General features: G+C 43.6%; 1 protein-coding gene across 1 annotated transcript in view; it reads right to left on the minus strand.

Moving 5' to 3' along the window:
- Positions 1 to 24,066, minus strand: part of LOXHD1 (lipoxygenase homology PLAT domains 1) — a 155,874-nt gene that overhangs the window by 110,697 nt on the left and 21,111 nt on the right. Inside the window, exons 2-4 of the mRNA XM_083816422.1 lie at positions 13,176 to 13,290; positions 3,914 to 3,994; positions 2,923 to 3,107 (exon numbers count right to left, since the gene is read on the minus strand). Of these exons, the coding sequence (XP_083672548.1) occupies positions 2,923 to 3,107; positions 3,914 to 3,994; positions 13,176 to 13,290 (381 nt within the window). The remainder of the gene's footprint in view (positions 1 to 2,922; positions 3,108 to 3,913; positions 3,995 to 13,175; positions 13,291 to 24,066) is intronic.

Raw genomic sequence — 24,066 nt, forward strand, 5'->3', positions numbered from 1 at the left:
TTAACTTTAAATTAACCTCTTCAAAGCTCACAGCCCTACAGGGATTCCCTGACTGATTTGTGCTCTGTACCAAAAAAGAGACCAAATCTCCCCATGGCTTTAGGCTTTGGTCCAAAACCAACAATCCCTTTCAGATACAAAGCCTCTGCAGAACTTCAACAAAACAAAAACCTGACAAAATAAATCACTCTACTTTTCACCAGTCCACATCCCACACACATCACAGAAAGCATGCACGTCCCAGCAGTGACCTTTGAGAAAGGAAAGGTAAATCTTCACAACAAAGATGTGAAAGTTCTCCAGCAGAAGATCAAAAGCTGAAGATGTTGTAGGAGAAGGAACATGGATGAAACTCATTTGGTTACCTCCAAAACATAATGGACTGTGGCAGCAAATGGAGCATGAAAGCAAACACTGGACTAAGGTCTTTAACATCAGTGCCGGGATGGTTTACAAAGAAAAAATAAAGAAAAAAGGAAAGCAATGACTGAAGAGACATGACTAGAAAGGAGAGTACAGCAGTAAAAAGCTGCTAATGGGAACAGAGACTTGAGAGGGAGCAAACCATCTTTCTCTACAGGCACATAAAATCACCAAACCACATAATTATTCATTTGTCTAGTAGTCTAGAAAATATGAATACTCAAAGAGTAAACACAACTGTTCAATTCACTTGAAATAAAAATAACAAAATAGGGTAAATTACTTAGATGTATGAAGAAAATCATATCACAATCTCATTTCAGACCTTTATGAATTTCAGAGGGAGCCAAATGAATTCAGATGAATTTACATTTGCAGCTGACAGTTCACCTCAGCAACCTGGGAATGTTTATCCTTCATTAATTATGGTTCAAGGGGAACTGCAACCTGAGATAGCTGAGCTAACCCTCTCCTCTTACAGATTCAGACCTGCCACCTGGAAGGCGTCCAACCCTTCACCCATGCCTCTGGCCTCAGCCCAGCTCCCTGCATTTATGGGGGCAGCTGCAGAGCTCCCAGGCTGTGGCACTCAAAAGTGGCGTTTTCTATCTGATAAAGGTGACAAGAACAGATGCGTTTTTGACAAATGTCTGCTTGAATCTCCTCTTTCACACCCTTAAGGCCAGGGACAATCTCACTTGTATTTTTCCTGGACATCCAGAGCCAAGCACAGTGTTAGCAGCTGATCTATAACCCAAAACCACTCCTGCAGAAGAGCATGTGCTTGGGAGTAGTTTTTCTGCTGCTGAAATGCAAAGTCTCTCCATCAGTTTCATTGTAGCTGCACTGATTTTTACCAGCTGAGGGTTTAGCCCACCAATCTTTCCCTGCTGAGAGACAGGTGTTGAACAGGATGGAGGAAATCACAGGCATTCGTTTGAATCAGCTCTCCCAGGCAGGAGCAATAATAAGTTCAGAGAAATTGTTGTGTCATTTAAAGATTTATTAAGATTGAGTAGTTGACTTCCTCCTCAAGGGAACCTCTCTTTAATTGTGTCTTGCTTTGACTCATCCACTACCTTCTCCAGACCCCTCCTTCCCCACCCAGCGCAAGTATGCTAAGCTCTTCTTTTTCACAAACTGAGAGGATAAAAGAGCAGTGAAGCACTGTGGTGCTCTCAGTCCCACAGCCACTGGGTGGGGGATTTTGGCAGAGCATCTCCAGACATTATCTCATCCCCTGATGGCATCCACCCTGGAGAGGTCTGCATCTGTAAAATACTTCCACATACATTTCTTGTCAATGTGCATTATTTGTATATTATAAACATAATGCAGTCTTTCATACATACACCTTCAACACACTGAAACTCTTTTAGGAGATCCCATCTTAGCAAGGGGAAATCATCCAACAGTTCCGGGACAAACAGCATCACAGTGTATTGTATGACTGTTAACTTCAACAGGGTATCAATAAAATAACAATGCTTTGCCCTCCTAGAGCATCCATCAATACTCAAAGCACTCTATTAGGACTTCCAGTAAACTGCTTTACCGCCTAAAACAGTGCTAAGTGGTCATATCAACAATGGCAGTGCAACTCAAAAAGACATGATACTAACAAAAACACAAGTTTTTCCCCTTTTCTACCAAACTACACCTTTCCCTTACTTTAGGCTTATGACTAATGGTGGGTGCGCTTCACTTTCCATGCCCAAAATTAAACTCCCATAAAGAAGTGGTGCACTGGCAAGGTGAACAGAGAAATACAACCTGGTTTCCTCGTTAACGCTCGCAGACAAACTGCTGACCACCTGAGGCTGGTTTGCTGGCTCCACTTTCACATCTCGCTCGCCTCCCCACTCACGTTACATGTGCTGTACATCACCACACGGCCTACATGCTGATATCAATTTGGGAGTACATGTCTGGTTTGCAAGCTGTCCTGGCTCCGTTTCAACATCATTAGCTTAAAACCACTCTGAAAAATAGGCACCGGTTCAATATGGATATCATACACATTCAGTAAAGCGGTGTAGGATTGCAGTCGGAGGGTTGGCTTGTTTGTGGAAATTTCTGGCAGGTCATCACCAGAGCCTGGAAACACTGAACCTCGCGCAAAGGATGTAACCACAGTGCCTCTTCTGATAACACACACCATGCCAGCTACATCTTCTGGGGTGGGATGCCATGCATCCCTCTGCAGACATTTAATCTAATTTCAAGCAGTCATCATGTATTCTCCTGCACTCAACCAACAAGTGGAGCTTCTCCAAATAGTGATTTAACCTACCCTGAGATGTCAGGTGTAATTTTGGAAAAAGGAATTACCCTCTGGAGGCATCTTGCATCTTCCTATTTCCCTCTCCGCTGACTGTAACGAAAACTTAAATTAGCTTAGACCACGCGATTACTTTTTGTATGGCTGAAGTAATCTGAAAGCAACCTTGTCCTTTCTGACAAGGCACCAGGAAGCCAAGCCCGTCGGAAAACGCTTACTTTTGGGCACATCCATGGGATTCAGGCTGCCGATGAGGTCTCTGACATAGAGCCCGTCCCCATCCTCCTTGCTCAGCCAGTTGTTGCAGGGGAAGTAAAACCGGAGGTGAGGTCTGTTCATGTCGGTCACGATCACACGGTCCAGGAACCAGCCTGCATTCAGTCCGGTGTTATCGTGCTCAATCCTGGAGGAACAACAACCAGCGTGTGAGGGCCTGGATTTTATATTTTCATTCAGGTTGGACACCAGCACTATAATTTTGGGGAATATTTAATACTAGACAAGGCTAGGGTAACTGTACACAAAATGCCTTCTTATACCTGGCTGTCCAAAGTGTTTCACAGGATTAAGGGCTTCTATGGGATATTTTGCAAATAACAACCTTCCGTATGTATTCGTGTGAAGATGTCAGGTATGCTACTGTCTGCTAAGGAATGCACACATATGCACACCTGCGTGTTCATTCAGCATATGCATTTATTCACCTTCTACTGCATTTCAAAAATATATGTGACTCTACCCCCTACATTGGATCTTTTCTTTTTTCTTTGCTTTATCCACCTCTTCCAGTCTTACCAGCTTTCTTTGCACTCCTTCCTGATTTTTAATTTTATATAGGTCAGTCAGATGGTGGTTAAACATAATAATTATCATTCACATTACACTAATTCAGCAGAATGGAACAACAAACCCAATTTAACTCCATCAGAACATAAAAACAGCCTTAAATCCTTTCCTCTGTGATTGTGTATGACAGCAATACAATCCTTGATGGGGAGTGTGGATAGTTATAAGCAATACCGTAGGTGATTTCATGCTTCAGTTCAAATCTTAGGCAGTAAACAAGCTTTTACCACCCCTTAACTTCACCTTGATGGGAGCGTGTTAACAAATAATGAATAAAACATGGCAAGACTAAAACCCCTGCAGCCTGTCATTCGATTAGCACCTCACAGAGCACGTCGTCTGGTGGCAGTGTTATGCGGTTACCTTATTTTCTTTATTTGTCCAACATTGTTGGTTTTCACTCGGAACACATCTGTTTTGCTCCTCTCAAAGGCGGTGCTGCTCCTGTAATACACACGCAACAAAAGCTATGGTAAGAAAATAACCTTGCCAGCCAGCCCGCTTTGGGGTTTCAGGACGAAGCGTCATTTCTAACACTGGACAGACCTAATTTTCAATGTCCTCTTTGCCACGGTAAGTTTCAGATAGCTCTACATGCTGACGTTTAACAGACCTTTTCCTTCTCGAACTCTAAGCATCCTCTCAGAAGCTGAGACCAGAGCTTTGGGGGAAATGCAATGCTGGCCCAAGTAGATGCAAGCCTTGGATCACATTCCATATCGCCTCCAAGAGTAAAACATGGCAGACGTTTTAAAAATCCTCAATTAAATCCCTGTACAGGTAAGAGCTAGGGGAGACTGTAAGACTTTCATGCTGGCAAGTGGTTTTCAGAGATGTCTGAAAATAATTTCTGGTGAAGATATATCAAGGCAGCACTAAGGAGGCCAAACTTGTTTTAAGAGCTCCAACTCTTTAAGAGCTCCAGCTTTTTGGTAATACCTCTTACGTGGTTGCTCAACTCCACCACCCCAAACATCGGTTACTAAAACACAAAGGCAACAACAAAAACTAAAGGATGTTTCCAGCTGCTGCCCTCGGGGGTGGCTGCCCCCCTCATTTGGAGGGGTCAAGCAGAAGCTTCATTTCACTTTTATTGACCAGCCCCTGTTGACTGAACCAGGTGGAAGACTGGTGAATCTAGACCCGTGCACACCCACGTTAGTTGCGTTACAGCCCTCAGTATGCTTCTCATCTCTGTTTCCCACTCCCAGAGGTGTTCTCTCCTGCCATCTTAGTCCCCGGGCATTGAGCAGATCCACTCTGGGTGACAGAAAAGGAGCTCCATGGTTTGAAGGTGCTCCACATCCCAAAGGTGCTCCACATCCCAGCACGCTCCCTGCGGGCCTGCCCAGAGCTCAGCCAGAGACAAAAGCATCTGCCTGTCCCAAGGGTTTCTTTCTGCTCCCATCTCCCAGTGATTTTGTAACAGCCACTGAAACGTCCTTTGCATCTTTCTCCTGCAGTCTGTATCTCATTTAAAGCCAAACGTCTATAGGACAGGGAGCCGTTCCTTTTTTTTTTGTTTGTTTTGTTTGAGGGAAGTGTGCAGTTAGTACTTCACAGGTGCAAGCAGAAGGCAAAATGAAGTACACTGGCCCAGGTCAAGAGATGTAGAATTTAATTCCCAGTTCTGCCTCCAGCCTGTGGTGTGATCGTTGGCCAGCACCTCCACCATTTGGAGCTCATACTTTCCACTGTGAATAACGTCAAGGCAAAACCCGCCCTTGCTCTCAAGACACAGCCTCTCCCATCTGCCCTCCCTGACCGGCCTCGAATTCACCTGTCTGCTAATCCTAGAATCATTAAGGTTGGAAAAGCCCTCCAAGATCATCTGGTCCAACCATCACCCTACCACCAATGTCACCCACTGAACCATGTCCCTAAGCACCACATCCAACATTTCCTTGAACACCCCCAGGGACGGTGATGCCACCACCTCCCTGGGCAACCCGTCCTAAGCATTGCTGCAGATGATTAAACACAGCAAAATCCAGAAGTCATATTAAAAGGAACAAGAAACTGCCGTGCTTCAGCAGCATAAAGCCGCAGTGACAAGCAGCTTGTACTTGGGAAGTTAATTAATATTAATAACCCAAGCAACGGGCTTTGGTTTTGCTCAGCACTCTTCTCCGCATCATTAAAGGATGTGCACGCGGCTTTGTTTAAAGGTTATTTCACGTGTTCTCCTCTTCCGTCCTGCTGTCCCAGGCACTGTGCTAGGACCATCGCTGCTACATGAAAAGGCTAAACTGGTTAACCTTGCCTTGCAGACAAGAGATCCAGCCCAGCTTCCCCTAGCCTGGCTGTCAGAGGGAAAACAGCCAGCAAGCGCTAGGCAATTAGTTTGCCAGGCTTGAGCAAGCGCTGCAATGACAGTGGCTTCTCAACAGAGATCGATGCGGCGCTGCAGACAGCATATGGAGTTGTGGAGATGGCTCAGAAGTAGTAAGTGAGACTAATTAGTCCAAAGCTCATCATGTGCCAGTCCTGGCGGCTGCTGGTCTAATGGAGAAAAGGTGGAGCACGGCCCCACAGTGCCGAGCGAAAAGATGCTCCAGCAGATGCTTCTTGAGGCAAATTCCTGCTGTCAATGGGTAGGAAGAGTCTGAGCTGCTTAAGAGTGAATGGCTTATAGTGAATTTTATCCAAAAAGAAGGGGGAGAAAGAGAAGTTTCAGCTGGGCTACGTCAGAGGCTGGTCCAGGCTGGGCTGAGAAATACACAGCCTGATTGCCATCAGGAACTTGTTACGCCAAACAGTGCAGCACACTGGGTTGCATAGCTCTGGTGGCAAATAAAGCTGAGAAAAATCTGACTTGGAAATGGTAGCACTAAATCCCCAATGTTCAGGCTTCACTGGGTTCAAACCCAGGGCTTGGGCATGGATTGCCATAAACAAAGGCTTACTCTAGAGCTTGGAAGAATTTCACTCTAACAATTGGATGGGAATTCAGGCCAGGGTGACTTCAGAAATATGTTTCAATCACTGTTTTTTTTTTTTTTTAACATATATAATTGACTTTAGCAGCTCTATTTTTTTTTATAATCTGCTGTAGTGTTTTACCCACATGCAATGTAAAAAACATCTAAAGAAGCTCACTAGATATTAGTGCATGAAATGCTCAGTATATTTGGTATCTGAAGCCATTTTCAGATTAATTTGATTGAATGACTGCCTGCAGGTTGCACTCACTACTCACAGCACTGCAAATGTACAAACAAGGATTTAGAGCACTCTGTCCCCTGCCTGGGTAATTCACAGTGCTAAAACACACCACAAGACCTGGTGCATGCTCAGGCATGGTATTTATAAATCTCTGCATGGATCTCCTCTGTAGGCCGCCAGTGCAGAGGACAGAGCCAGTGCCATGAGAGTTTCATTGCTACTTGGTGTGCTGACAAAGAGAAACTACTATTTGTAGAAAATAATCTTCACCTCTGACCAGCTAACCAAACTCTTTCCAGAGGTGGGCTCAGAGGAACAGAGGGAAAACCTGAGTACTGATCATAGCAGAGGCATAAAAATAAAAACCATAACCTTTAGCAGCAACGCAGCAACCTGAACCAACAGCTCCAAACCACTGCGTTAATGACAATTTACATTGCCTTTATGCTCAGTGTTTTATCTGATGGCACTCTGTATGCCCAGAACCTCCTGCAAAAGCCCATGGAGACCATGGAGGCACAGAAGCACAAAGTGTTCTGCCATGGATGTTTGTTCAAACAAAATTGTAGAGACGCTCCATTAAAACATGGGGAAGAGCCAGCTCCCAAAAGCATCTCCTTGCGGGTCCGCCTGCTCCTGCCACTGACGTTTACCAGCAGCAGCAGGGAGCAGAGCAGCAGGAGAAGATCTCAGAAAGTCACTCAGGGAAAACCATCCTACAGCATGTCACCTGCCATGGAAACATAATGTTTGGTTCACCTGTAATCTCACAGGAGGAACATTTCTCATGGACCAGAGGTGGGCAATACAGTTTCTACACATGCAGGTGGCAGGAATGAGTATTCTTCTGTCCCTGTTGGTTTTCCTGGCCCGAAACAACAGCTCTGGTCATCCTCTTTCTATATATCTTGTAGGCTGGGCATCTCTGGGTTATCAGGCTCTGATGGAGAATGCAGCTTGCCAGAAGATGCAAGAAGATATTGGGAAAACGCCTACAACGTGTTTACCTTATTCTATTTCTCCTTATGCAGCCACTGTCGATCACTGCTAGAGAGAGGACACTGCCTGGATGGACTTATGGACAGCCTTGCTGAAGAAAAACATATGTTCAAACCATATTTACCCTTAACGCAGAGCTCCGATAGCAGCATCATTAACCTCCTTCTTGGAGTGAGCGAATACTCCAGAGAGTTTGGACTGCAAATATTTTGCCAAGACTGTTGTCATGAAGCTGACAACATCAGTCAGCGAGCGGCTGGAAATACCGCATAAGGCAGCATGCATCTAAAAATACTCCAGATGGAAAAGAAACCAGCTGAAAAGAACAGCGACTGCAAATGTCTCCATACAGAGGACATGATTTTCCTTTTTTTTTCTACAAATAACCTGACCAGCAGAAGAAATTCTGCTTAAAGAAGCACAGAAGAATTACCACATAATGAAAAAACAGTCCCACCTGAGGAGATTTAATTGAATGAGATAAATTACTGTGGAACACTGATGACACTCAGGAGCCAAACACCAGCCCAACACCATGAGAGCCCATGTCTGAGCTTACCCTGAAACTTTACAAAGTGCCATAGGGCACACTGAAATGGCCCTTGTCCTATCCATAAGCATTCACAGAACGGATTTCAGTAGCCTTAATAACACTCATTGAATAGCTCCTTCACTTTACATCACAAGGAGCAACAATAATTTAATGTCAGTTTTTCATGTTCCTCTGCATGGTTTGCAGAGAAAACAAAAGTTGTATTTAATTTAGATAATCTCAGCTATACATTATGTCTTTGTTATCTACACAGTCTGTTATTTTCTAGACAAACTGTATACAAAGCAGATAGGACCATCTATAATGTTGCAAAGCTCACTCAACATTTCCCAATATTGAAGTACACTTTGATTTGCATCTGCTTCAGCAGATTTGGGGGCAAATTTTTCTCTGCTGAAAGTTTCTGTCTCAGTCTCTGGGGAAATATTCTGCAAAATTTTAATAAGAATAGGCTTAGACATTTTTAAGGCTGAGGTTAATGTATTGTACGTGAAAAAGTTCTTCCACGCTTTTGTTGAGGACAAAACCCACTGTGTGTTGGGGTGGGGACAGGATTTTGCACTGGACAAAAATGCTGGGTTTGTTCCAGGAAGGCATCTTATGTTCATCTCATGGAGAAAACCAGACAGGTTTTACAGTAGTTGATGCTGACACTTGGCCAACAGGGACCTGATCAAGCACCTGAACTCCCTGAAACAACTGAGTAAATTCCTGTTCCTCCCTGTAAGTCCTGACCTGCCTGTAGCTGGTACTACCGGTTGCCACTTGTCTTGTTGAACGCGGATTATATCTATACGTACGCCAATCCTACAGGCTTTAATCTTCAGGTTGTTCAACATCACTAAGCGCCCTCCCAGGTGGTTTTGTCCATGAAATGCTCGATGCAGGCTAGAGGCAGTGTGACTGGGTGAGAGAGGGAACAAATCTCTCTCTTGGTTTCTTTTTTAGAAGCAAATTTAGACTCCAAAGCGTGCTGTCAGGTCACTCTGCCCCAGTCTTCACAGTGCAATGTTAAGTGTTGCAGATTTGTAGAAGCGTATATTAGAGGGAGGTTAGATACATACACAGCTTTAACACAGGAAATATCCTGTGCCATTAAAAGTATTGCAACTCATTTCTGAAGTGCTTCTGCAGCTATGCAAGAGGTATTGAACCACTGTTCTTGTGGTTCATAGGAAACCTGTTCTTTTGCTTTCTAGCTGGACAGCTCTTTCCATGCCAACTTTCTAATACTTTCCAACTTACAGCTTTTATTATTGAGAGTATTTTATTGAGAGTATTTGTTCATTTACTCCAGAGCTGTTAAACTACTAAATCAGACCTTCTGCAACTTGGTACAGCTCAGTCGCAGTAGGGCTACAAAGATGAACATGCTCTTAAGACCGCCACATAGATACTCTGCAATTCATCTGTACTTACTGGCATTGGGAACTGGCAAAGCGAAAAGCTCTGTACAGTAACTCAAGACTTGGTAGAAGGGATGACCAGTTTAAGGTATTCAGCATGGGGAATCAAATAAATAAATAAATAAATCTACTGCACAGTTCTCAAATTCAGTGGCACTGCAAGAAGCCAGCTGTCACTTAGCATTTATTTCATCTTTCTTTCAGTGCCAGAGCTGCTATTTTTTTTTTTAAGGTGGCAGGGGATCATGAGTATTTATCACAGTTGCCACATGCACAAAGTGTAAACCTGTCACTGAAAAGTGAATTCCTTTACATTAAACACACATAAATTTGCTGCTGAACACTGTGACTGGCTGAGTTTTGTGATCAGTCCTATCCCTTCTTAACACCAAAGTGGCAAAGAGCACACAAGCAAGAAGAAACAAAATGCTGGGGAGGATCAGCACTGCTGGTTGATGTTGTGTTGGACCACAGAGAAGCAGCTCATAGCTGTAGGAATGGCCACAGGGGCTGCCGAAATGCCACCAAGCAATGCAAGTACAGCTGCCTTGGTGTTCACTCAAACTGGTGATGGAGCTCGTGAAAAGAAGCCTAAATTCAACAATGCTTTTAGCCTCTGGCTGAGCTGTAGCTGGTGCAGGATGGCAGGTGGGAATCTGGAGAGCTTTGTGAGCTGGATTTTTTGCTGAGTGCAGCTGGGGCCAGCACCCAGCCACCACCTCAGACACCAATGGGGACCACTTACAGAGATGCTGCCATTCCCAACTCAGAGAGAACAAATACAAGGAATTATTCCAGCCCCACCCCCCACCCCCCCCCCAGACCCAAAAATTACTTGGCTCAACCTCCTGGCCTAAATAAATACATCTTGTTGGACATAATTTGGGTGCTGCCACTTCCAGAGGTGATGTTCCTTCAACAGTTCATTATGAAGATTTGTGTCTGTTTTCCACAGTTACCTTATTGTTGGCAAATGATAAAAACACATGATATTTCAACAGCTTGCCATGTCTTCCTTTCACTGTACATGACAAAAAGAGCTGAAATGTCATGTATTTCACTACCAGCACACAATCACAAAAGAAATAAGAAAAACCTATTCTAACTGGAAGCTGAAAGGGTAGTACCATCTTTAGTCAATGCAGGATATGTTGTCTTTCTATCATACACTGGGAAATGGAAACACCTATAAAAATGTCATGCATTTGCAGTCATGTCATAAGTGAAATCATGTAAACATTTAGTTGAAAGATGCATGAGATTCCATCCTTTTGCCATATTCACAAAGCTGCATAATAAATTTGGGGGCAAGTGGACTATTTCATGTTTTGCTTCAATATTTAGAAGACAAGACTACCAGCTAAGCATATCTGCAGAAATTTCTAAGTTCAGAGAAGCTTTTTTTCTCTTGTTGTTCCTTGATCACTGTGATGCACGAGGCTTTGCTTTCAGATGCAGAAGTGTTGCTGATGTTTGGGAAACCCCCAGTGGAAAATTACAGTTGTAGTTCTAAAGGGCACCTCCTACAGGGCTGGTTTCAAGAGCTGAACTGCAGAAGGTTGGCTTCCCATCCTTTCATCCTTTCTTACCAACGGCTCATTCATCTTCTCTCTGCAGCAACAGGGACCAAGCCCAAAATGTTTACCCAGATCTGGACAGGCTCAGACTGCTTCAGCACAACCTAAAACCATCCCTGTGCATCCTTGATTTCTGTCGCACACACAAAAAAGTGGTGAGTACAGGAGGAAAGAGCAGGCTGCGATGACTCGTAGAACCATTAACTCATTTAAGGTCACAGCTGATTAAGAAATCTATTATGGGATCTCCTGACTTCTTCTGTAAAGGGCATGCAGTATTTATTTATTTTTTAAGTTTTTAGTTTTGAAAGATAACATTTGGATTCTTTCCATAGCCACGTGCAGAAGAGCACTTACCCAATTAAATGGTTCTTTATATAAATGCTGACCACAAGAAAACTCCCTGGAAAGCAGAAGCTGCTTTGATGGCTTTGCCAAGCACTCGGAGGCAGGTCTGGGCACTAGCAGCTCTTCCCCCAGCAGAGCTGCTGCTCCCAGCTCAGACCTGCCAAGGGGCCACAGCATCTTTTACTTCCTTGCCTCAGTTTCCTTCTCTGAGAAATTGAGAGAAATGTTACTGTTTTATAAGTTCATTGGGGTATCTGGATGAAAAATCACAGAACAAAGCCTTTTGATTAGGTATTTTATAATTAAATTCTATTAAATTAGATCTATGATATAATTAAGTTCTCCCTGGTGTTTCTGAGGATGAAGGGATAATAAAACTCCTTCGGCTAGCTCTGATTTCTGAGTTTCAAATATGGCAAACAGGGCTGAAATTTCATGTATTTTCTTTACCATTCCCATATCATTTTCTTTACAGACTCTCATGTTTGAGTTGCTTCACTGGGAAGAGAAGCTCTTTTGAGGGTAAAATTTAAAATAGGTGCAGGTACCTCTTGTCGGTGCTGTAGAAATGGAGAAAATGTGAAGTTACAGTGTGACATTAGCACTGGCTTAATAATTTCTGAAGCACATTTTCAAGAAAACCAAAACAATAAGAACACAGAAAAGCAGAGACACACAGCCTGTCCTAGACCCCGTGGAGAAGAAATTTGTACTTCCTTAGTGCAATCTTCTGGCTAAGGGGAAATTAGTGCATGCAGATATGGGACTTTATTAAAAGTCACCTTGTTTTCATGGGAGGTGAGCACCTGCTAACCCTGATGTTTTTTTGTTGTTGTTGTTTTGTTTGTTTTTTAAAAAATAAAGTTGTGGACAGAGTCAAAAGCCTCATAATATGACCTTAAATTATAGAATATGCTTTCCACCAAGTTCAATGCAGTGATAGGAACTGTGAAGCTGCATCCAGAGGATGGATTGGCATCAGCTGGAGAAAAACAGAATGGTGCGACCACAATGGGTGTGCAACTATGCACAGAGCAGGGAGGCTGTTTCCTAAATTACACTGTTTTATTCCATTTATGCTTGCCTCCAATTTCCTACAGCTGGGTGTGGGTGGTTACCCATCAAATTTACTTCAGACCCACTGAGTTACTCTTCAGAAACCTTTAAGGACACTTATCTCTCTGTACCTGATTTCACACAGGCTTCAGTGGGATTTAAGCATACGAATTTGGACCATCATGCCCACTCTGAAAAAGTAGCGAATATTCTCAGCTCCTAAATTGGGAGATCCTAATTTAAGCATTAAGAAAAGCAAGTATCCCCACACCTTTCAAGTGTGAGCCTTACATAATATGGATCTGAACACACGTTTCCACCCACAGAAGGGAATACAGGTTTGCAAGGGATTTGGTAGGAAGTATGTAACAGCAAAAATTCAAATTTCCTTGGTGATCTCAAAAAACCTTTCAGATTTATTCTTTTTATATCCATCAGCACAATATTATGTTTCATCAAAAAGCAATAAAAGTTACTGAAGAACAGGCCTGAAGGATACAGATTTCCTTCCAGACACTCACTTGCTCGTCAGATGAGTCTTGGGAGTGATCCCATGCTCTCCAAAGAGAGTAACAAAGACGTTGGCGTCGGTTCCAGCTCCACGGACATCTCCTGTCACCGTCACCACCTCGTAAACTGTGGAAGGAGAAGAGAAAGATCAGGACAACAAGAGAAATTCCTTACCCCATGCAATATAGATCCAAGTCATTTCCCAAACTGGAGCTGAATTGCAAACCCTGGAGATGGATCTCAGCACCCTCCACCAAAACCAATCTTGAGAGCATCATCGCTGCTAAGGATCAGCACAACTGGTGAAAATCACCACATCAAGCTGACACGCAGGCAGACAAGGGTTGAGTTAGGACAGATTTTGCTGAAAATTGAACACTTCTGTCTGTGAACACATACTACCTCACCTCCCATACTGTAATGTACGTGCATGTATTATATATAACAGATGAATTTATGTGAAGTGTTAGGGTAAAGCTGTTGAGCCATTTTTCATTTATGCACATGTCAAGGCAATGCACACTTCCCTGTTTGCTTTGGTGATATATTTGTATGAAGCTGAGAAATCGCTACAGCCAGAAAGTTTGCTTTTCAGATGTTCTAGAGACTTCACCGAAGACCAAATGGTAAATCACAATGAGAATAAGGCAGGAAAATGTTTAAATTAGACTCTTAATTTGTGGAGCTTTGAGACTCTCAATGCTCTGCTTTCTGAGCAGTAGATTGAGTGGTGACTTTATCACCACACATCAATACCTTCCTGGGAGAAGCACAATTAGAAAAGAGGCTTCTGCTCAAGTGGAGAAAGGCATAGCAAGATCCAATGGCCAGAAAGTAAAACAAAATAAATTCGGATTACAGTCAGAGACACATCTCTTTAGCAGGGTGGTGGGTGCAGTTGGAACAAGACTTCAGGCTTGACAACAGGTCACCTTTCTGAAGGACATGTCTTGGTGGGCTCAGTACAGAAGAGAATAGATGAAGTTATAAAACTCTGCTTACGGCCAGACCAAGTATCCTGACGGCTCTTTTTGGCTTTAGGCTACACAGTGGTCATTAGCTGGTAACAGTATTTTACTTCAGGCTCAGACCAATAGGCTAGAGGAAAGGCTAAACTTAGAGCACTTCATCTTGCACAACCTGACCGGTAAGTACACGATTTCTCAGACATAACACCGTAAAAATGTCTTTCTTCATGGATGCATCAGACCCATCTATGGCACGTATTTTATTAGGGCCCATTCTTTACTTACAATATTACACATTTATTAAGAAGGGATCAAAAAGGACTATCTACTCTGAGCTTCACAGTTTCCCCACCACCACCACCCCCCCAACACTATTTGCTCAAAGCATCCTGGAGAGGAAATTAAATCAGAATTTTAACTGAAAGGTTTGGAGACCGAGTGCTAGAGCAAAACCCAGACCACTCAGGGACAACTGATTGAAACTAACTCCTCATTTCCAGTAGCTCTACTGCACTGAGACAGAACAAAATACCACAATATTTTCCTAACCTCACCTTTCCATGAATGTGAATAGGGCAGAAAGGGGACAGTATCATAATAACTGCAGTAAGACATAACCTGTGCTCAGCTAAATTTTAAGAATGCTTTGGTGTGGCATATTTTATTTATGGGCTTAGGGAGGGGGAGATTTCTTTGTAGCAGTGCAAAAAAGAACACGAAGACCACAGCTTCCATATAAGGTGAAATGAAAACATTGTACATACATCTTCCTCCTGTTAGCTTTCACACATGTCAATGGGGGGTGTTTGGCACAACATAGACAGACAACGGTCACCTTAACTGTTGACAGAAGGACATGTAATCCACCTTGCCTTTGTGATTCACTGTGAATTAACTTCATGGTTTTCAGTGCTGCATCGCCTCTGCTTTGGGAACTGCTAGCTTGCATCATTAAGCTCCACTCATTTACAGCAGCTTTTTATGTCCAGTCGTCTCAGAGCTTATTACAACTTTTCTGTATCATGTAAGTACATCTCACCATCAGTACTTCTCGCCATCAGCCACCAGCAGAGGCACAGAGCACCAGGGAGCCCTGCGTACCACCAGCATTGCATGCAAAACCAGCCGCCAGCCAACGCAACACATCTAACACCATCAACAAGACAAAATACTCCCCCTTAAAAAATCAAGACCCTTCTCCAGTCCCCACAACAGGAGTCACACAGCTGTCAGAAGCCTCAAAACACGAGCACGCACAAATTTGCACTTCAGGTTCACAACCCCAAATTCAGCCTCTGTGCCCGGAGTGAGCAGGCGGCAGGTGGATCAGCAGTTTTTACCATGAGCAGATCCGGGAGTGGGGGACAGATGTGCCGGAGCCCAAGTAGCTCATGTTATTACTGAGCATATGCTGTGGTTAACGCTGATTTAATTAACTGTGCGCAGAGGGACAAAGCGACGGCTGGGTTGGTGACACCAGCATGTCAGCACACTTCAGACATGTCACAGCGTGCCCCTGAGAGGGGAAACGAGCCCTGCCACCTCTTCTCCATCGCTACAGCTGTGCTGCCAGCTGTGCAAATAAATGATGTCACAGCTTTCCAGCAGTGTCATGGGAGCAAGGCCCAGGACTCCCCCTGGGGGAAGAAAATAAAAGTTAAATGCTACTACTGATGCTAAATCTTTCCAGAAAACACACCTGGGAAATGCAGCTTATTTAGCTGCTTCCTTCAAACACAAGGAGCCTGAGAGCTCAGCGGTTTGGAACCTGGATCTTTTCCTTTTTTTTTTTTTCACTTTTATTTTTGATCAGCCACTGACAGCTGATGGGTGTGATCCTGACGGGGAGCATCTCTGCAGCTTGAAGACCCAGCAGGTAGAAAAGGTCAGGGTGCTGTTGGGGCAACATTTTGTACACCAAGCCTCTTCACTGGGCACAGCATCCGTGGCATAAGACAAGAGCTGCAGAGTACTGACATTTCTCAACCACCCCAGGAGTTTTCTCCTGAATAATTGGATATTCTGGCTTTGAGAGAACATGTCCAACCTTAGCAAATCCCAGGCATAAATATCTTGTACTTTACGATTTGAGACAATAAAGCTGAATTAGCTGAAAAGCTTGAAATTGGATTTCTGTGGAAGTCACACTTCTAACCAAATGTGGAATCTGGGCTGAAAAGATCGATTTTGCTACTTCAGTGCCCCCGCTGAGAAGGGGAAGACTAACAAAAGGCAGAAGTGAAATATCTCAGGTATAATATCTATTTCATCATGAAAGCTAGGTCTCCCCCTTCCCACCAAGTCCCTTACTTTCTTTTAGGGTGCCATCACAAGCTTTCCAAGCTTCTCCCCTGTTTGAGTCAATTTCCACATTCCTCTTCCCCACTCAGTCCCTCTGAATTTGCCTCTCATTGCTGTGATTATCCTCAGGAATGTGGGCTGTTTTCACTTGTAAGAATGTACTTACACTCAAAGATTTGCCTCTACGGTGCAAAACTGCCAGCCCCTAAAATCTTCCACTGATGGAAAATATCTGCCCAAATGTGCCAGAAACTGCTAACTCATTTTTAAAAGGATCCCTTTATAAATACATCTGACCACCCATTTATTCAGTCTTTCTATCACCTTACATCAGTCTCTCAAGGAATACATGCTTATTACCAAGGAAAATTTTAAAAAATCCATTTTTTGTTGTAAAGTAAAAAGGTAAAAAAAATGCAGTATTTCTTTGCAAAGTAATAAGATACAAAGGTTGCTATTTTCCCATCCTTTGATGATGATGCTCATTGTCATTTCAGAATATCTCCTGGGGCTGTTGTGTGGTCCTACAGCTAAAGACAAATTATAGCAAAGTTTTTCAGAAAAGAACAAGGTTTCGGTATATCACTCCAGATTTGGCTGTGTCCTGCTATTTAGACTCCTGCTCGACAGAAGCAATCACTGAATGCAAATAAAAAGAGCATCCATAGGGACTTTATAGTTACCACTGAAGCTTCCAAGTGCATCCACAAAATCTCCCTCCTCCCTTTCTAATTTATGGGATGTCAGCATGTAATGGCTCTGCTTCCAGCTAACACCGATGAGAGTAATAATGAGGAACCACTGAGCTCCTCAAAGAGTTCTGCTCTTGGAGCAGAGTCTGGGAGGGCCAGCTGAACCACGCTGACATCTCCACAGGGTCAGCAGAGGCAGCACTCCTAAGCAGACACCACAATGTTTTGTCAGCTGCACACCTCAGGAGTTTCTGACTTTCCCATCCTGGTCAGCAGGATTTGAAACACGAACTTTCTTCAGAGCTTTTGCCATAAATTTTTATATCCAAAATATGAAAACCTCATCTTATACAGATTCCTGCCTGTCTTACACATCAAGACCTACTTCAGCAGAAGGCTCTCAGCCTCTCCACAGACAGATATTTGCACCTACCTTACTCCTATTTCCCTCTTGGTCAAATACAAGGTGCAAACAAAGACATTTCCCAAAACAAATATTGACATTGGTCACCCACCTCCCTTCAGATAGGGACAGGATATCCCAAATGTCCCTGCCTCTTCCTCCAAGCTGCTACTTGGTCAGGCCATTCAGCCAGTCTTAAGATGCTCCTGTCTGTCTGTGTTGTTCCTACCAATGTTGGCCAAGTTCATCATGCAACATGGGCAGGGGACCCCTAAAGAGAGGTGGGACTGTCACAAAAGCAAAAGGGAGAGTATCAGATCCCAGCACAGACATTAATCTCCATGTGGGACACTGCTCACAGGAAGACAGCCACGTGGGTGCTTTTTTGTTGACAAACAATCTCACCTCTAAGGTCAAAGTAAGCCTATTCTGAGTGCCAAGACAGTCAAGTTACAGTAATCTACAGTGTTATATATGGGAATGCTTGGTTTTCAGGCTAGTCTCCAAATCTTGCTTTTCTCCCAGTGGGCTAGGCAAAGTCAATATAAAGCTTTTAATACAGCCACTGATACAGACTCTTGTTCCAAATATTATCTCAATCAAATGGAATTTGGTTCACTTATCTCATCTGGTAGATACCAAATCCCCAGCTGACTCCACTCTTCAGCTATCTGGCATTAAGACTTCAGAAACTGGTGAAAGTTTCAGCAAGTTGAGCAGAGCTGATTTGCTACGGACTACAAACCCATTACTACTTTTCATGGGCATACACAAGAGCAAAAAGGGAGATAATCGACACTAGATTCTATTCTGAAAATAAGCATTCAAAACCAGTCATTTCAAGTACATGATACAGACAGAATAAAATCAGTATCAGGTTACATTGCAACGTTGCTGGAAGAACTTACATCTGTTTCCCTGTCTTGCAGAAAGAGCAGATACTATTAACCGTCCATTCAACAGCCAGAGAAGAGAAACATTTGCTTCAAAATGGTTGCTAAAAAAATTACTGTAAATACTAGCAAGCAGAGGCTGAGATCTTCTAGCCAAAAGGCACACAAAATTTCCTTAGCTCAGTGGGGAGGGAATTTCTTCAGGGCAGAAGAGTGCTTTAGCTGATTAATTTGGGTTTCTCTGGCTCCAACTACATGGGACTGCTTGGCACCAATTATGGCAGTGACTGCAGATCCCCTTGGGTCACATTCTTATACAGCGAGTAGTGAGAACTGAGTTAGAGGTTATGACGGTGCCTAAAACTTTGTCTAGCAAGAGGAGTGGCCCTGGGTAAAAATAAATAAATAAATAAGGGTTATGTCACAAGAATGTTTTAACACATGGAATAGGACATCAAAGCTAGTGGGGAGTCAAAGAGTTTAGGCAAGGAAGAAGGAAAGCAGAAAAGAAGCTGAGCCATGCTGTAAGCATGAGCAAGGAAATAGAGGATAAAAATGCTCCAGGGCAACTGCAGACATGAAACACTGGCATCCTAGAGGCAGCCTGCAGTGCGCTGCCACCCTTCAGTACCTCTGCCTTTTATCCCTCCCTGAGCTCACCTATCAAGCACCATCACACACCGTACCCATCACAGCTCTCATCTCCATCATCACTACCTACTGCCTCGAAGAGATCTGCAACCCCAGCCTGTACTTCTAGACTGCATGCACAAGGTGAACAAGAATTAAACCCTCCTACACCATAGCAGTACAAGAAAATAACCAGATGTTGTTTTGTCTTGCCTATAAACCCAAAATAACACAAACTGCTTTGAGCCTGTGGCTATCAGAGCTACCCTCATCCATTTAGCAGGATGCATTTACCTCAGCACCTGTAATAGTTTTTTGCACTTCACTATTTCCAGTTGGGAATTCACTGATTATCCTCAATATTCACACATTCTCAGTACTTGCTTAATGCTGATTCATGCAATGTACCTATCACCCTGGCTGATACTGAAGCACTTCAGTATGTTTGTCTTAGAGCACCTTGACATTTATGCAAAAACCCTTGGAAGTTTTTAAGCGCCTGTGCTGACTGCTTCAGGTTATAGCTGCCCAAATGATTCTCAATGCACATGAACACGACAGTTAAACACTCGTTGAGGTTAGGGTCTCATCAAGGGACCATCCGTTAGCCACTGTGAAGATGGGCCTTTGAAATCATCTTGTTTGTTTTTATCAGGTCACTTTTTGAGCAATAATCTCTTGTCATACACAAAATGAATCAAATTCTTCTCTCATTCTCTTTGGGGCAAATCCTGACTGACTCCATTGACTTGAACACAATGGCTTCGGATTCATATTGGCTAAACTGTGAACAGATTTGGGCCTCACACACTATGAGAGATCTCTTGCTCTTTATATGGTCTAGCAAAAGCAGCTTCTGAGTCTGGCATGGATGCCAAATTAATTACTCAGAGCAAAAGAGAAGGATTTTTTCCATGACTATTTGGACTAGTTACACACTGTTATCCATTTTTCCCATTCATAGATTATATAAAGAATTGTGAAATTATTCTATCTTGCATTCTGAGACACTTCACAGACATGAATTAGGGAAGTTGCCCCACAAACTTACCACTGTCTGTTTGTACTGGTATTATCCTGAGCTCTGAAACCTCGTTTCTCTCTCAGAACTTAAATCCAAAGCTGAGTACTGTCCCACCAGTTCCCACAGGCGGGGTAGCTGTATTTTGGGGCTTGTCATGCTTCATCATCTATTGCAAAATCAGCGATTCATTCTCATGCACCATGGGAAGCTAAACTTGATTCATCTGGTGCTCCGGCTATCACTTAAAAGTGCTTTTGCTTTCATACCACCAGGAAAAAACATCAGTTCTTTGCTGGAACAGCAAATTAGAATTAGCTTAGCAATCGACATTTTTGTTATTCAAGTTTAAATTGCGCTGGAGGAAAACAGAGTGCCTCAGGGGAGAGAAACATTTGCGAGAAAAACCTGTGCTGCTTCTTTAATTATCTTTGGAGGCAGGGAAGGCCAGCCAGAGCACAGGGTTTCTCTGAATCACGACCAAGGACAACAACGTTAGATGTTACTGTCCAGTGGAAAGTAATGCAGCCTGGATAAAATGTGATATTGATTTTATTTGCAATACTGAGCAAGCAAAGCCTGCAGCAGAACAATGCATCTGCAGAATGCAGTGGAAACCTCTCCCCACTATTTGATCCAGGACCAGGACCAGACTCCAACAACAGCCCCGCTTCCTTCCAGCTGCCCAGGCAGTCAGGCAACCAAGATGAAGAAGAAATGCTCTCCTTGCTGCCAGCTCCTTATCCCAATCCCCAGAAGGCACGAGGTAGCAGGAAGGGCAATTCCACAACAGATCCCTTTTTGTGGCCCCCTTGGCCTGGAGGCACTGAGGGGCTGGATGCTGCGTCTTCCCCAGGGTGCCCAGAGCAAGGCCTTTCTCCCAGTAAGTTTCTGGAGAACGACTGAGCTTTTACAGACGAGGTGCTGGCAATGAGATGTTTCAAAACCACTCATCCCAAGGCAGAGAATTGAGTAGGATTGTGTTCAGTGTCGTGAGCCAACAGCTGGCAAAGTCGGTAGCACACAAGGACCAGGCGATGCCCCGAGAGGGGACAAGCGGCCTAGGACAGGCCTGGGGCCTGCAAGGCGGAGGTGGCACGGTGCCATCTGAACACCCCAGCTGAGCAACCGGCACCTTTTGCTCCTCAGACACAGTTTCCAGCTCCTGTTGTTGCTTTGCATAAGCCGGGGCTGATACCTGCCAGAAGCTTGTTATAAACACAAGCAGCATGTGTTGCCTATGTTTACACACACACAGGTTGTTAGATGTCATTATGAATTGATCATAATACCCCAGCTTAATCATTCATGAAAGGCTGTTGCTACTCCCCAAATAGAACTTTTAAAAAGAATTTTTTAACATTAATTGATAGAAACTATGACCTTCCTACCTCATATCTCCTCCTTTTCTACCTTATCTTCTGATTAACACTCAGTTAACAGAGCAAGTCTGGTAGAGGTGCCATTATACAAACATGTATCAAGTGAAGCGAGTGTACCAAACTGATGCAGAAAAATACAGCAGGTCTGAACATCCAGGGTGAAGAGTACAAAGACTGATAGTTTCCACAAGCCACCACCACCAACAGCAATGAACCGCCAGTTCTTTCTGATATCTGTCCAGTGACACTTGTCAATTCATCAGCAAAAAGCACAATTGTTTTGCATTCTCTGAAGTATCACCACAGATGTGTTTGTGATACTTAAATGGATAAAACATCCCATTTGAAGCTGCATGGGGATTAATTAAACCTGGAATTAAAAAAAAATGTTTTACCCTGGTTCCCTCTCTGCTTATAGTTCATAGTGCTATAGTGCCTCATAGTTCAGCACAATTTTCTGCCTGGGCTTTCCATCCAGATAAGGGCAATTCTGCCTTTTTAATGGCACAGTATTCAGGCAATGGACCAAGTGCCCTGGGACAGGATGATAAATAGCTCAAAAGACACATTTAACAAAGCATAAATGGGACCAAAATTCACAACCCTTAAATCACAAGTACAATGCTGAAACTGGGAATTTGATACACCAGTGAAATGGACTGCTGTACCTGTGAGCAAGAGCAGCTGCTCAGTTTTCTTTCTTCCAAACAGAGAGTGAAAGACTGCCTAAGAAACGCTTGGATTAAAACACTCACACACACCACAGTAATTGCAATCAATTTAAGAGTTTGAAATAATTCAGTAGTTTTTTTTTTAATTTTTTTATTTTTAATATGATCCTACAGCCTCTCAAAGTCACCTTCCCCAGAGAAGACACCTTGCCCTACACCTTGGATACTACATATAATTAAATCCAGGCTGAAGGGACACAAGGGCTGGAGGAAGCACGTTCAGACCTGAATACATTAATCTACATTTAACATCTGCTTCCCAGTGAAAACTTACTCAGTTTCTCTTCAGAAACTCTCTTCTAGTAACGTCCCAAAACAAATACTCAGCCTAAAGAGCAGCCACAGATAATTAAGGATATAAAACTGAACTGGCCATTCTGCTCACATTTAAATATTTGGGGTATGAGGAGAGCAGCACCGCTTGAAAGCTGCGGCCCTCGCGCCTGTGGGTTCTCCAGGCACCAGCCGGCACACCAGCTGCAGGGACACTTGGCAGCCCAGCATGTACAGCTGTTCCCTGATGCTGTTTTTGGTGCTGCCAGCTGGGCTGAGCTGTCCCCAACGGGTCACATACGTGTGGCAAGGATGGCTTCTGCATGTGCCTGGGGCTGCTGGGTCCTGCCCAGGCAGGGAGGAGAGCACACAAGTGCTTAGCCCAGGAGCCAAGCTCGTTCCCCCCAGCCCCTCACACACAAACTCAGCACAAAGCTGCACATAAGAGGGGACATCTGCAGGGGCCCCGACCCTTGGCTGGCTCTTCCCACAGAGAACTTGCTCCAAAAGCTTTGTGATGCCAGTTTCACTTAGCATGAGTAGCAGCAGAGACGTGGCAGGTGGAAGGCTGACCACAGAGGACAAGGACCCATTGGAATTCTTTCCACAAAGCCCCCACAGCGTTTTAACCACTAACTATTCCTTTAACTACTCATTTCCAATTCATATGTCTTCATTTCAGCAGGGCACTTCCAGACATTTTCAACTCTCCAGTGGGGCTATTCAGGCATGTAGTAGGAGTGTCAAATAGCCAGGCCCAAATATTTTTGGTGCCCATATTAAAATATCAACGTGTTCCTGCAACTTAACCAACACTTTAATATCATAGTTAGCTTAATACTAGCTTGTTTGTCACACAAGCAGATAGTTCCTGGGTGTACTCACCTAGCAAACTCCAGAAGTGATCTAAACTTTTCAAAATGTATATTTCACACCATCATTTATAACTATGAAAAACACTGAGATATAAAGAAGGCAATCTGCAAGGCAGGTGTGACACCATCTCCTCTCAGCAGCAGGCTTTGCATGTCCCACTCCACCACAAGCCATTAAATTGCCGCTGGTACTATACACTTCTCTGAATGTTTTGCACCTAAAACCAAAGCTCATCTTAGAGGTGAGGAGAAATATCTGTCTTCTGAGGAAGATTCTGGTTTAGAATATTAACCAAAAGCTCAGTTCGGGAAGATCAGTGGGTGCAGGGCACAGATGAGACGATTCTGCAACTGCTGATCATCTGTCATAGAAGTATGTGATACGTCTGCCCAGTCCTGAATATAGCAGAGGGAGAGCTGCAGCTGGCCACCACACAGCACTTGCTCTCCTCCTCCATTCTGCTCCTAAATTACATTCAAGAGAACTCGGCAATAAACTCAGCGTGTCCTGAACACTTTTTCTGTGCAACCCTTCACTGCAGTTGCTAAAGGAACACAGTGTGATAGATGTAATACAATAAAATGGATGGTGCACATCAGAAGAAAGGATGAGCTACTCGTATATCTACTCACAAATCAACATTGGCCATTTCCCTCCTCCCATCACTGTTTGAGACAATGTGTTAAGTAAAACATATATTTCTAGAGTAGCTTCCTTCATTTTATAATTATT

This window comes from Anser anser (genome assembly GCF_964211835.1).
Source record: "Anser anser genome assembly, chromosome: Z".
Lineage (NCBI taxonomy): Eukaryota > Metazoa > Chordata > Aves > Anseriformes > Anatidae > Anser > Anser anser.